Below are 15,562 nucleotides of genomic sequence, written 5' to 3' on the forward strand. Positions count from 1 at the left end.
GCTTTAATCTCACACAAGATATAAAAATGAATGTTAAAATGTAAATTGTTGATGTTGGAAAAGGGCAACTACTCAGTTAGTTGACGGCTTCTTCTCGGTAGAATCTGCCTTCCGAACCGGTGGTAGAGTCACTTAACACAGACAGACTTGACGTTTCAAAAGTGCTTATATTAGGCCCACTTGAAAAAAATGAATTATGAATTTTGAATTTAAATTTTAGCTGGCGTACGATTACAAATTTGACATCGAGGATGACGCACACAAGATCATGTGTATGTGCGGTGCACCCAACTGCCGGAAATGGATGAACTGAGCTAAACCAAACCACCGGAAGTGGCTGAACTGTGTCTCCTCGCTCCACCAACGCAAGTGGATGAACTGCGCTGCAACCGAATACCGCAAGTGGATGAAATATGCGTTGTGCCTAATTATCGCAAATGCATGAACTAAGCGACGCGACTAAATTGTATGTACCAAAGTGATTTACAACCCTATAAATAAGCGAAACTATCATTTTAGTTACGAATATATATAAAAGCTGACGTGTGATTTATCTTATAAATAAATAAAGACAATATCGACAGAATTGTACAGCGCCTTTAGTACGAGTTTGCTGATCTCGAAAACGTTTAGTTTACACGAGCTTCAGTATTCATAACATCAAAGTGATATGAACATAAAGGTCTCTGTTTTATAGTGGTACATTCTGTACAATCGATTTTTACTTCACAAAGTTTTCGCTAGCTGTGTGGAATACTATAAAACAGAACTCGTACTGCGGGTAAACACACCGTTCGATAGGCGAACGGTTTGTAAATAGCATAGTATATTGATTGATATAAAGATCATTGTTGTTATTGAATTTTAACGTGTTTTAGATGTGAATGTTCCGAAAGTATACGTAGTTTAATTTTATATTATTATTAATGTATTCTATAGAAGTTTTTTTTTCCTTTGTGACCGCTTTTTCAACTTTTGACGTATATCGTATAATGATTCATATTTTTGTTGATCGGCGAAAGTTTTATTTACTGTTGGTATCGATGATTTATTTACGATATATTTAAATTATTATTATCACGTAAATTATATTGATTAGTATCACAAAATACAGATATTCCTTTTTATATAAAGTTCATTATTGTGTAATTTATATGAAATAAATTATAATTATTTCTTTTCGTCAATATCAGTGATGAAAGTGTTGAGCGCTAGGTTAAGTTACCGTGTAAACGAGTCTGCATTTAGTGTCGCATAGCACGTGTTATTAGCTGTTTAAATACATAATGCCACATTGTGCCTGACCAGTTTTGTATGTCTTTTCACTTAGGGCATCGCTCCCGCGAGCGATTTAGTTCGTACGATCGCGGTCGATTCCATGCTCAAAATTCAACTTCACTTAAATTAGTAATTTTTTTCATCTCATGCTTAATAGCGTAGCCAGGTGGTGATGACCTCAATCCTATGTACCCTAATTAGAAAGCAAACACATTTATTTATTTACACAAAAGTTAGTATTAAAAAAAAACCTTCGCACCAGTTAGTATTTAAAAAACCTGAGTGCTGGTATTACCGAAACTAGACATGCGAAGTTGGCGAACTCGCTGTCATCGCGTTACCTCGTACTGCAGATATAAGTTACAAACGTACTAATTTCACACTTCAAATCGCCCATAAAGCTTCCAGCGTAGAAAATCCTGGCTACATCCTTGGTTATTTCAAATAATAAGACAAAATCTCTAAAGCATCTGTGTCCAATAACTTTTCGAATTAATTTTATCAATTACTTAATAAAATTGTGTTTTATTTAACTGGTAGAGAATCTGAAACAATTAAATAAAAAAAAAAATACGGAAGAAGTTTTACAATATTACAGCCAGTGAGGCTCAAATAAATCAAAATTTGTCGCTACATAACCTGAGCTGAAGAAAGAAACATGTGATTCCTATTCCATCGATTAGGAATTTCGTACTCTAGCTTTGAATACCTTAATCAGATCCTTATAAAATTTAAATGGGACCAACTAGAAGGTAAACCCTAAAAAGTGTTGGTTGTCGGTTGATAGAAACATTTAATTACAACATTATTTTGTTGATTTCGTATTAAATTTTATTTATAAGTAACAAAAAATATCATATTATGTCCAAATAGACCAACAAAGATAAGTCATCAGGTTTTTAACGCTTAATTTGGTCCAGTTAAATAAAACCCTCTAAACAGTTGTAAATAAAAAAAAATTACGAGCCTCGCAGTTGAGAACATTAAATTTGAGCGGAATTTATAGTTAGAGTAATTTATACATTTATAACCCGAAATGCAGGTGTACCTCGCATAGTAGGAGCTAAGTACTGGTTGTTATTGGTTCTTTTTTGGTTGTACACAAATCTACAGAAGTTGTGATACTTTTTAGAACAGAATATTTACTGCGTCAACACTGAATGTGATAGCTACTCTATTAGCGCGGCGATAGGTTGTAATTTTTTTTCAATCGCACTGCATGTCTAAAGTTATAGCCAATCCAAATAAAATACACCAAACGTTTACAGCACTATGCTAGTGTACAATATACTAGATTATGTTCATAATGGAAAGATGGAAGAAAATGGAAATTTTAAGACGCTGCTGACACCATTCAACTGACCGTGGACGGTCGGCTGCCTGCCAGTTGGGCGTCTCACAAAATTATTATTTAGGTAAACAAGTCCATTAACTACTTTTAGGATTTTATTAACAACCGTATTAGAAACTGGGTGCCAACAAGAACGGGATAAGACCACACCTTGATCTATTACATGTGGCGATAATAGTAAAATTTTTAAAACCCGCCAACAAATACATGCCCAGCAGTGGGATGTTAATAGGCTGACGATGAAGAAGATTTAGTTCACGGATTTGTGTACAACCAAACTAGCGCCCGTCGCTTAGTGTGCGTAAAATTGAGTTTGTTGTAAAATAATTTGTAAATGTAATGGAAGTGGTCGTAAGTAGGAATTAGTGAGAAATGTTTTACAATGTAATATGAATTGGAAGCTATATTAGTCTAGTTGGGTGTTTTTGTACGCCGAGTATTTTCGAAGAGCATGAAAATACACAATATATTTATAGACATAATATTATACACGAATATTTTCGGTGTGAAGCTAACTTGTAATCAGAAATACATTTTTGTAAAGATCAGTTTTTTACATCTTTCTGTTAATAGATTCGAGAATGCTTGGCGTGCTAATGTGCTGGTATAAATAGGTTTAACGTTCCGGTGGCCATCTATCTAAAAATGTTTTGTCACGAAATGTATGTAATTATAAGTTTAAAATGTGCAATATCGAGTCAGTACCGAAATTGTAAATAATATTCACTTTGAAAATGTTTGATTAATAATAATCATGTAATAGTTTATATACTTTAATGCATTATATGCAATTTGAGTTATATTTACGTTGCTTTTCCATCAATTTATTTATTGAAAGCATTCCCATTGTTATGACAAAGTAAATAGAACTGACTACCGATTCACTTGGACAGGTTTTTCGAGTAAGTACTAGTGAAATTATATATTTTAGAAATATTCTATACTTAATATTTTTATCACATTATTTTCCTTCATTAAAACTTTAAAGTAAATCTTGCATTTTATTCCTAGTACCTGCCTATTTAAAATTGACTTTAAAGTGGTATTCAATGCTACTAAGTTTTTATGCTATAAAATCATTTTTTTTATTAATTGGATTTTTCTTGCATCCATTTGGTTTTTGGAGAAGAGGTCTTCAAACAATGAGCATATTGACGAAAGTTAGTGCCCCCTTATTAACAAAAATATCCCGTTGAGCGGAGACTTTAAAAGGATTCATTTTATTACCTTTTACGGAGCAAATTCATATGCAAACAATATCTTTCAGCTTATTAGAGAGTTGTTAGTAAAAAAAATTGAAGGCTTGGGGGGCGGTTGGGTAGGAGTTCGACTTCACTTTCGGGTGGCTGAGTTTTAATCCACGCACCTCTAACTTTTCTAAGTTATGTGCGTTTTAAGTACTTGAAATATCACTTGCTTCAATGGTGAAGGAAAACTGTGGAACTGTGGAAATAATGATTTCAAAGATGTGTGGGGCCAGACCATTGTGGGAAGAGACCCGTGTTCTGGAGTGGGCCGGTAATATGAATTGGGTAGTTTATCATTTCTTCACTAAATATATTAGCGATGTAAAAATGAAAACCAGGCATACAAGAAAAACAATTAAATTATTCGATATAAATTTTATTACAAACTTGTTTGGACTTAAACTGCAAATTATATCATACACCGAAGAATAATCAAAGTTATACTGACAAGACAGTTAACTTCAAAAATATTATTGGAAACGCTTGTCATTGGAACCGAGTTTTTACTTCGAGAGGTGATACCTTCCTTACTGTCACAAAATATTTCTAAATTGAATTATACAGACAAGCCGTTTCGTAATAAATATTGGACAATGTTTATGACATATAGAGAAGAAATTTACAAAAATATAAGATGTAAAATGTCGCGTTTACAAAATATATGTACAACACAATGAGTTTAAATATTGAAACAAAGTCAAAATACCACTAAATAAAGTTGGAATGAGACACAGAATAACAAATACAATAATGCATGAATATTCGAATAAATGAATGTAATAGAGCAAGTCATTGACTTAATCTGGATAGAAAAAAATGTCTATGAACATAAAAGATATAAGTAAAGAATATACAATGAAGAAACCAAAATTGAATATTAATACAAAAATCCATGGAGCAAATAATGCAATACGTTTGCAGTGCAGATATACCTGGCAAACTGCGTTAATTTACGAAAATTCTCCTAAAGAAGTAAAGGTAATTGAGTCTTGCAAACGACACAGGTGTCGTGACAATTTATTTTGTAGAAACAACAACACCATAATTAGGTTCTACACGCTAGTGGTGACGTTGGCATGACACGAGTGTCGTACGCGTCTGTACTACGCATGCGTCTCCATAGCTACTTTCGCGCTATGGACAAAAAAAGAAAGTACAACGCACAATACTGTATATCATTCGGTTGTTAAAACAATATTTTTTTTCTAACAATAACACACAGTCAAACACTCATCGAAGTACAAGCTTCCCGGGCAAGGAATGGCGGTATGATCCTGAAACACATAGAGCAAAAGCTCTTACGGTAGTTACGTTGTACATGTTTGACCAAGTAGTAAAATTTTAAATTGTTAGATTGCATTCTATCGAGTCGCTCCGAGAATCGCATTTTTCCATAGTTATATTATTTCTAGTGATTTAACTTATTTTTGTACTCATTGAGAGTACTGACGCGCAAGCCAACACGGCCTGTCGCAGATGTCGTGAGCTGAAGGGCTCCGCGCACCGCACCAATTAGTTGCCCCGTCGGACGGCATAGTTGGCTCACATACATAAACTACACATAAGATCTCACTGAGGGATCAATTTGTCAGATTTCTTATATATCAATTGTCATTTAGTCATAATTAATTAATCAGTTAAGAAATTTTTGGCCATTGAAAAGTGTCGTTTGTTTTTCCTTCTCCTAATTGTTTTAAGCATAATGTAGATATCCATACCCAGTTTTACAAACTCCAAATAACCATACCAATATTATTTTCTCACATTATAATGCAAAAATATAATAACATTCCTGTCCCGAAACATATTACATTTTCTACTGCAAGCTTAAAATATTAATGAATACTTGTGTGAAATAGGTTATTTTACTAGCATTGTTTATTAATAAAAATTATATAAACATTGGAACATACTAAAAATATTCTATTATAAATAAAAAAAATATTTAATAAAGTTATTGCCGATGATAATATATGCTCCTTCATACATATGTTACCAAATGAGTGTTCGCGCACAGAACCTTGGCACGCAATAATACAATGAAAGCTATTTAAAAGATTTAAAAAAATAACCTAATTCTGTTCGCTCACTAGTAGGTAACGCACCTTGGCGCATAACCAACTAAAGCTGATCTTACACCCAAAAGTTTTATAGTTTGTTATATTTTAAGCAACACATTTGCCGGATTGCGCGATCAAACTGACCTGAGTGAAGTAAACTTGGACAAACAAAATCTATTACACAGTGTCCGATGTTTTGTTTAATTGTGATTTATGGAGTGATTAAAAATATTAAATAGGTATAGCTGATAGTGGTGCCAATTCTGTTGTACAGGAATCTCTAACTGAACTAAATTGAATATGATAAAAATATTACTGTCCTTATCCATTCGGAACATTGTGAATATTAATATAAGTAGGTATTACTTTTAGACTTAAATTTAATTTTTATTGAGAGTTGTGGAGTTTTTTTAAACGAGCTTTTTAATAACCATATTAAATTTACAATTAATTTACTAGTGTACACTGTAGTGTACAATTAATTTACAGTGTGTGTGAATACGGTTAAACGGTATACCCCATGCAAAAAAAACTTAGCTTTGTCTTTATATATTTTCATCCAAGTTAATTTGAACCTAGAAATACTTTAATATTAATTAAACTGCAGCAACCGGTCTACAGCGGGGCCAATAGAGAGTTAGTTATGATATTGAGAACCGACTCGCGACGGCTGAGCTCGCGAGACGAGGCGCGGTATTGAAACAACACCAACTTCCTAAGCCCGGGCTGGTACTGAGAATTTACTTATTTTCAACTTACGACTATTTACAGATAAATTATATATGATTTATTTGCAGATTAACCCCATACCAATATTTTTTGTACCCTATACCGAGTCAAGCAAACTACTAAGCCAATGAGACAAGCCCCTATTCCACTGTCAATTCTGTTCCACACAAATCTCGATACTAAAACGGGTCTTGATACATTGATTGCTTAATGAAGTAATTAGACGATCTATGATAACTTCAAAAAAACGTGCCTATCTAACTATGAAGTGGATAATAAAATGGCGGCTCACGCTAGCATCCCATTACTGCAAATTTGTTTTATTAAAACGCCATAAACAAAATAACACTAAAAATTGTGCTCAACATATGTATTTGATTACAGAAATCCAACAAACCGTTTTAGTGATGATACTTTATGTAAAGAAGAAATGGGAAATTGGCACGCTAATATGCCGTACGTACGAGTATGGCCGTTCCTCAATATTCTTTATTCATTGAAGTATTATTATTTATAACTACTTTTCGCAGCTCCGTTTTTGGACACCACTACTTTATGAATTTATTTTAGAGATTTATGTACTTACAGAATTGGCAAGTATCTTCAAAAAGTTTGACCAAAATTGAAAACGAACTTAGAGCTAACATAGAATTTGACCCGACCTTATAGTTCAATGTACAAAACAAGAATTAACTTTTTGAAAGGACTAAACGTTAGCTATACATTTAATTTAGTTTTTCTTAGCTGGATAAAAAGATTGTCCTTTGGCAGGGTTTCCTCGTGAAAACGCTTGAGCAACTCGCACTCAAGACGTTCTTAAAGGTCCGTCACGGAGAACTTTTCGAGCGATTCTACCCGCGAATGAAATACGAAATCCAAGTATCGTGTGCTGGTAATTTTGCGGTTGTATCGTTATGAATCGTTAAGTGTGTGTGTAATGTTTGTGGGCTCAAATAAGCGTACTTGAAATAATTGATATTTGATTCGCTGCAAAAAGTTCTAATTAGAAAGAATAATTAATTATAGGTACTTATTGGAATCTTGAGTCATAATGTAGGAATAAATTTACCTACCTATTCTGTATTGTTTATTTGTTCAGAAATGCCCAAAAATGTAAGCAAAAATCTTTAAAAGATTGTATGACTTAAATTTGAAGTTAAAATAGTTTCATAACAAACTACTACATACACAAAGTACAACAAAATTTCTTAGTAGTTATAACCGTTTTTTTAAGATCTAGTTAGAAATCGAACATAAATTCCATCAATATTTACTCTTTTAACTTTTTTGATCCAAAACATTATTAAAGTTTGTATACTCTTTGATTCAGTAACAGCTGTCCAAATCCCTATTTAGATTGCTATACTTTAAGTCCCCTCCAACTTCACAGAATTCAAAACATGGAAAAATAACATTTCTAGTTATTTTGAAAAAAATAACTAATCAAATTGAATAAATTATAAAGCCTTAGCCTTAGGGTCAGTGCAAACCGAGCGTTTATTTGCAAGGGTCAAGTTTTTCCTGGGATAATCAAATATCTTCTGTATTCTATTGTAATAGAGTTTTATATAGTATTTAAGATATAATTTTGCGTTATCTATCGTTTGTTGATATATTGAATACTATATACTACTTTATTTCAGTGTGACAAGGACGGTATTTTATTATCCGTGGTATAAGTGTTCCAGCATGCTCACAGAGTTGGTCGCTCGATTTGTGCTGAACCTTAGTTTGGTGAGGCTTTATAAAAGGATACTTATAAAGCACAATACACATAAGTATCGTAAATACCTCAGTTGTTGTAACGTAATTTGAAAAACCCTATTTATATGAAAGCCACCAAGATTACAAACCCAACAAAATTGTTATGTCTTAAAATCACATTTACACGTAAGTGTGTGCGTATGAACGTGTATATGAATTATTGTTTTAACATCCTTTAGGACCATAACCGTTGCCATAATCAAATGGCTTTTGACCTTAAATGTAAACAGCTGATGTCATGGTAATCAGTAATCAGTGCAATTTTTTAAGACAACTTTGTACCGTTTTTTTTTAGTTATTTCTCTAGAAGTTGTGGAATAAATTTTATCATTATTATGAATACTGTAAGCCCTCATTTGCTTAGTAACCCCTTTTCCAACCATCGCTGCTGATATCACAAAAAATCTACTAAATAAAACAGGATAAAGAACTGATATGTTATATTTAAATTAATAATAGACAATTAAAAAAAAATATGGAATAATAATGATAATAGGACCGGGCATTTCTGAACTGTAGCCTGTGTAGGAGATTTGCTCGCTCGCAAACGAGAATTCGCTTTCTCGTGGTATACAGTCAAAATAAAATAGGCCTAGAGTCACTTGTTTTAGAGTCGGTCCTAAAAGTACTAGGTAAAGAATTGTAGGCAAATTTGAGCTTTAATCCAATATTAATAATTTTACTCTGATATACAAGTATTTCTATACTCGAAAACGACTCCTCGATTGCGAGTGAGCAAATCTTGGTACAGAATCATAGATTACAAAATATGTATAGATAAAAGAACGGGCGATAAATCGATCACAAAGTTGGCCCCAGTGAGCCTCAACTAAACGCGGCTAGTTCAGGGGTGACGAGAAGCGTATGCGAGTGACAGTGACAGGTGGTGTAGGGTTGTCACTCGTGGCGCTCAGTCGATGTACTGCGCGAGCCAGCGGAAGCCCTCGCCGTAGCCCTGCCGCTTCAGCACCGAACACATAAACAGCTCCAGCGGCCGCCCCGGAAGCTCCGACCGCGACACCTTGCCCTGGAAGTAGCGAGTAAAATGCTTTTTGCAGTCTTTCTATATAACAATAATTAATTAGCTTTCTTTGACCACAATATTTACTTACAACAACCAACATATGTCCATATAAAAAAAAAAGAAAATAAACAATAATTAAAAAGTATGTTGCATCGTTGTGGTCAACGGATCACCTCCTCAGCTTTGCGTTGCAGTACCATGGCAGTAGATACCTTCCAAGGAATACTCCAATGGTGATTTTCAGTAATGCCAACCGTACAGGCGGCAACATGGTCTGACGTAATGCTTGTATACTCCTTGGGTAAGTTATAAATAACAAAGATGATACAAACACTTGGTCCTTATAACCATAAAAATTAATTACAAATATAATAATTTAAAAAAAAAAACAAACGAATGTAGTGCCAAAAAAAAATTAAAGAGTAAATACTACAAATTACTCAATTATACTACAAATAAATAATAAAACTTCTAACAGCTGAGTATATGAGATTGGTATTAATTTTCAATAAATAAAACTGCAAATTAGCAATCCGCCATAAGAGATGAAACGTCGATTGACTTCACGTCTATATCCACACGTGATCTATGCTTGGAGAGTTAAGTAAGATGTGGGTGTAGATTTGGTCCTTTCCCAAGTGAGTGAGCAATGTCTCCAGCTATCCAGCTCTCATGCTAGCCGTGCAGGCACTATGTTTTTACACAGAATATCGCCCTTCCTTCACGTTATAACATAGCAACCAAACCATTTGTCCACCTAGTACTACTACTAATATTTCAAAAATAAAGTTTTCTCTTAATAGTCATTATGACTAATTTTGAAAAACCTGGCCTGTTTTTTCGAAGTATCTACTATCGAAAAAATATTTTTGCAGTAATTTAAAGGTTTTGTTAATTTTATTTCCTGAGTTAGTTTTAGTTTTTAAAATCACAAAATAAGTACTTGGTATACACAGATATTTTCAAAGTTCAAGCGGTTCAAAATGATGTTTATATAGACGGGGCGTCATAATTTTGAATTCGTGCGATTCACCTGTCATAGCACATCGCTAGATTTTGTAAATAAAAACAAATCTCACTTAGAATATAAATTAAAAAAAAAAAACAAATTTCATAATACATGAATCATATGTCATTAGACAAATACGATGTTTGAGAGATTCTTTGTTACTGTCATCATCTTTGTATTACAGTATTAACTGTAATCGTCAACTGACCTTGCCGGTGGTCTGCTGGTAGAGGTTGAAGAACTGGCGCAATTCGTCCTCGCTGGCGGCGCCGGGCTTGTCGATCTTGTTGCCGAGGATGAGAACGGGGCAGTTGCTGAGCGTCTCGTCCGTCAGCAGCGAGTCCAGCTCGGCCTTGGACTCGCGAAGGCGCTTGTGGTCACACGCGTCCACCAGGAACACGATCGCGTCGACGGCGGGGAAGTAGTCGCGCCACACGCGCCTCGCCTGCTGATGCCCGCCCAGGTCGAACGTCGTGAACCGCATGCTGCCTATCGACAGCTCCTCTGACGCTGCGCACGACAAACAAAACTCACGTCACTCACTTATTTTTATAACAGAGGTTTACTAACAAAAAGGTTGCAAGTCAAATTGTATACGTTGTTTTGTTATACTTTTGTTTTTGTTCTATGTACTTTTTGTGGTGTGCAATTAAAGTATATTCATTCATTCATTCATTCAATCAAGTCATTGAAGCAATTATAGCCTGGTAACTTCGACCTCTATTTCAGAGCAGATGCCAGAGCAGGGGGGCAGAGTTCGATGCCGGCACGTGCCGCTAACTTTTTGATGTTGTTGCCGTGCAATTAAATACAACGGTGAGGTAAACATCATTAGGAAACCTGCATGCATTAAAGTTCTCCATAGATCTCATGGGTGTGTGAAGTCTACCAATACGCACTTGGCCAGAGTTGTGGACTACGGCCTAAGCACTTTTGAGTCTGGAAGGAGATTGGTGCCTGGTAATGGGTTGTTAATAATGATAACTGACAAACAATACTTCCGAGAGATTACGCCATAAACTCCACTGCTCAATGACCAGTTGAGTTTATGACGATAATCTAATGGATATGCCATTACATCAATGATTCATGCATTTCACATTTTTCCTCACAGGATCATATCAACGGGAATGTAGAGGTTAAAAGAAGAGAAATCGAATATAAGTGAAATCAATATAAATCTAAAAATTAAAAGGGTCTGAATGAATTTAAAACCACTAAATACATAAACTTGAAACTATGTAAGAAATTATAAGCTATCATAATCTGCATTGGCATTGATTCTTTGATAAGAAAGTGAAAATAGTGTTTAACGTTACACACAAGAGAAAGGTACATTATAATATTTAGAGGATGATATATTATCATCATAAATAACCCAAGATCTTAAAATTTTCAAGACCCAGGATGCCTTAATCTTTAGACCAACCAACGGTCTTAGTTGATAAGTGTATGGATAAACTAATAACCAATTTCATAATTAGAAAAAAAATATGGACATTATAATTAAAACCTCTCAGATGTTATACTTTCATTTATGATTTCATAATGGCATGGTCAGGTGACCACAGCGTATAACACAGTGCATCTATTAATACATATTAATAAAAGTGATTCCTAAATAACTACTGATTGTTATAGTTAGGTTCATATTACTACTTGACCTAAGTATTTAGCATAATATACACAAACCATTATTTGTCTATGCTAATTCTTCAGAACAGCTAAATCGGTTTTAACGGAATGTTGCAGAGAATATCGCTAGAGCAATAATAGCTTAAAGGTAAGTTTTTAGCCCACAGGAGATAACACTATAAAGTTCTTAATTCCCCCTGTGAAGTGTGTGAATGTTCGGGTAGTTATGATAAATTTCCGTTTTTTTTTTGTTTTATTCTATTTTAAGTTTGCCCTTGACTGCAATCTCATCTGTTGGTAAGTTATGACGCAGTCTAAGATAGAAGCGGGCTAACCTGATATGGGTATAATACTAAACCCATACCGCCGCGACTGTCCCCAAAGCTAAATTGCGTAACAAGCCACAGCCAAACTCTCCCACCAGCTAAAAGCACTAACTTTAGTAACAATATATGGGGTATAAAATAAGATATATAAAATTCAACTAGGCTAAATATTATTACGATACTTTATAGGAATCTATATCAGAATAATGAAAGTTGTGATAATCTTACTGGGATGTAAAGTAGGTACATGCTGTGCCAGTCTGTCGTCCTTCAACATATGCAGAAGTGTTGTTTTGCCAGCATTGTCCAGTCCCAGGAATAACAGCTTTCCAGATTTTTTATACAGACCTGTACATAAATGTATCATTAAACACTTACTAGGAGAGAGGAGTATTATAGACACACCAGTGCTTTATACAGGTTTGCTGCGTGTTAATAGTCATTAGTGTCAGTAATATAGACCATTATCACATGTCACAAAAATCCAATCCTTGGCAATTTGTTGGTCCAATCTGAGTATCAAAGGAGTGCTCAATCCATATTAAATATGACACCTTTAAAACAAAGGGGCAGTTTTAGTACCTACATAAATCCCACACTAAATGAATAGGTTGATTTTTGTCAAACTTATGTAAGGAATTATAATAGATATAATGCTGCCAAATATGACAAAATATTAAGATATGGATGTCTTAGTTATAAAACATAAGAATTGCAACCTTGAAATTGATTCTCAGTAAATAAACTTGTTCTTATGATACAGTATTTTCCCTATGGATGTAATCTTTCTGAATTATTCACATACAATTTTAAATGAGATGTAAAATATTCATTCTATTTAATTAAAAGGTCAACAAACATCAGGCAATATACGTATCATACAAAGTAACTGTGTCACTGTGAATAACAGATATTGCAATCTTATTGACCAAATTAAACATTATAAATGAGTTCATTTGAGTAAAAATCATACTTTCAATAGATTTATCTGTCTGTATATTACCCTAGCCCTTGCTCAATGTTTATAATATCAGAATTTTACTTTTGGGTGTAGACAACTCTGTAGCAGAACAAATAGGGATAAAAACTTCACTGTACATATTATACTACACTCCCATCCTTCTAACCCGCACACTTCATACTACTACTATAAGATTAATAATCCTACTTATATTATAAAAGCGAATGTTTGTATGGATGGGTGGATGTGTGTTACAATTACGTACAATAACAACTGGACCAATTTGGAAGCAAGATACATATTTGATTAACACATAGGTAGTTTTTTATCCTGCAAAAATGTATGTTTCCAACTAGTCTCGCCCACATTCTTCGTCAACTTTGTTATTTTGGATTTTAACAAATCCTGTAAGAACCATTTGTTTCCCTGGGATAAGGAAGCCTATGAAAGGATGGCCTTTCAACTAGCTCAATCCCAAAAATCAAGTTGATTTGTTGCTAAATTAGGGTGTGAATGAAGGACAAAAAAACAAACAAATACATTGACATTTATAATATTGGTAAGGATCCCAAGAAATTTATCATTACTGTTGAATCAAGACAAATATCGAAATAATAGGTGTATTATTAAAAATACAATTGTATAATCAGCTGCAACATATAGTCTCTCCATACAAATTTTTATTGAATGTTTGCTTTTTTGGGAATGCATTAATGAAAAGCCTTCTTTGAACATTATTCGGAACAATAGCTAAACATTTAAAATGATTCCACCATCTCCCAGAAAAAAACTCACTCTGCCTATCAAAGCTGCCTTGAAATGCAAGGTAATGTAATAATAAATGTAAGTAAAAATAGCACAAAACTACACAACTTAAATTTATTACACAGATAATTCTAAACAGATCTTATGAGGCCAGGCCAGAGTTCAATAATATCTATCAACTAATAATACAAATATTTGGAGCAAATTATTTCTATGAAAAATAACAAGAATTCCTTAGACTTACCCAGAAATCCCAAGACGCCAGTAAACCAATCCCAGATAAACATTTTGAATCTGGAATGTGTGAATTTTTCGGTATTAATACTTTATCACAGTTCAAGCTCCTTCACAAAGAACTATATAATTTAATGATGACTCGCACTTCTCATTATTATCAATTACGTCGTTACATCTATCTATAAAAAAACGTTTCTTATTGCGAGACAGATGTTCACATATTCTTCAAGGAACATAGCAAGTGTAGTATTGCGATAATGAATTGAGTAATGTGAATGACTTATGACAGAACGTCATTTGCGTAGTTGAATCTTATAACAAAAATTCCCATTTCCTAACTTGTAGAACAGAAATACTCACTTATTAAAATTGTACTAGATTAACTAACACTAAAGGTAAGTTTATCACAAGGTTTCACACTTATTTGCAATATGTTTCGTCGCTAAAACCGACGATATTCTCAAATCTTTACGAATACGATGAATACTATCAATCTGTTGGCAACGAATGACGTATGCTACTTCCGGTAGTCTGTCACATTGTTCTACGTTTATGAAAGCGTTCAGTTTAATTTTTAAAGTCTTTATTTATATTGGGATCTAGGGGCCATGCATCACTTTTGCAGTTTACCTTCTGTTAAAAAGTTTAGTTTTTACCTTCTGCTTAAAAAACTGGTTTATGCTTTACAGAAGGCGTAAATCAATTTTGATAAATAAACCTAACAAGCAATAAAGGAATAACGAATTTTACAGATTCTTAGCACTAACAATTTTATTTAGGCATTTAACAAATTCAGCTAAGGTGTATTGAGCAATCGCAGTTGTTTTGTAAAGAGTCCCAAAGTTCCAAATGAAAAAAAGACCTGTGCAAATCACACGCAGTAAAAGTATAACTTTTGAAAAGTAGTTTACGAGAAATTGATATTTGAGATAAAGAGTACCAGTAGTATTGTGATAAAAGTAGGGTTTATTCTTTTCCAGCTTAAAAAATATTTAATATTTTAATGTAAAATATTATATTGACGGCCGAGTGGCGCAGTGGGCAGCGACCCTGCTTTCTGAGTCCAAAGTCGTGGGTTCGATTCCCATAACTGGAAAATGTTTGTGTGATGAACATGAATGTTTTTCAGTGTCTGGGTGTTCATCTGTATATTATAAGCATTTATGTGTATTACAT

At 33.8% G+C, this 15,562-nt stretch overlaps 2 protein-coding genes across 8 annotated transcripts in view; one reads left to right on the forward strand and one right to left on the reverse strand.

Moving 5' to 3' along the window:
* Positions 1 to 3,363, forward strand: part of LOC120626178 (histone-lysine N-methyltransferase 2C-like) — a 59,790-nt gene extending 56,427 nt beyond the window's left edge. For all 7 annotated transcript variants that reach the window (XM_039893541.1, XM_039893544.1, XM_039893547.1 and 4 more), the window contains one exon: positions 221 to 3,363. In XM_039893541.1, the coding sequence (XP_039749475.1) occupies positions 221 to 313 (93 nt within the window). In that variant the 3' untranslated portion in view covers positions 314 to 3,363. The remainder of the gene's footprint in view (positions 1 to 220) is intronic.
* Positions 3,364 to 6,415: 3,052 nt separating this feature from the next.
* LOC120626138 (GTP-binding protein SAR1b) lies at positions 6,416 to 14,886 on the reverse strand. Its single transcript, XM_039893436.1, has 5 exons — positions 14,747 to 14,886; positions 14,394 to 14,443; positions 12,652 to 12,771; positions 10,671 to 10,972; positions 6,416 to 9,456 (listed from the first exon to the last, which is right to left on the reverse strand). Exons 2-5 carry the CDS (start codon positions 14,434 to 14,436, stop codon positions 9,340 to 9,342), a joined length of 582 nt encoding a protein of 193 aa, XP_039749370.1. The 5' UTR covers positions 14,437 to 14,443; positions 14,747 to 14,886; the 3' UTR covers positions 6,416 to 9,339.
* Between the last annotated feature and the right edge of the window lie 676 nt (positions 14,887 to 15,562).

Source organism: Pararge aegeria, chromosome 9 (genome assembly GCF_905163445.1).
Source record: "Pararge aegeria chromosome 9, ilParAegt1.1, whole genome shotgun sequence".
Classification (NCBI taxonomy): Eukaryota; Metazoa; Arthropoda; class Insecta; order Lepidoptera; family Nymphalidae; genus Pararge; species Pararge aegeria.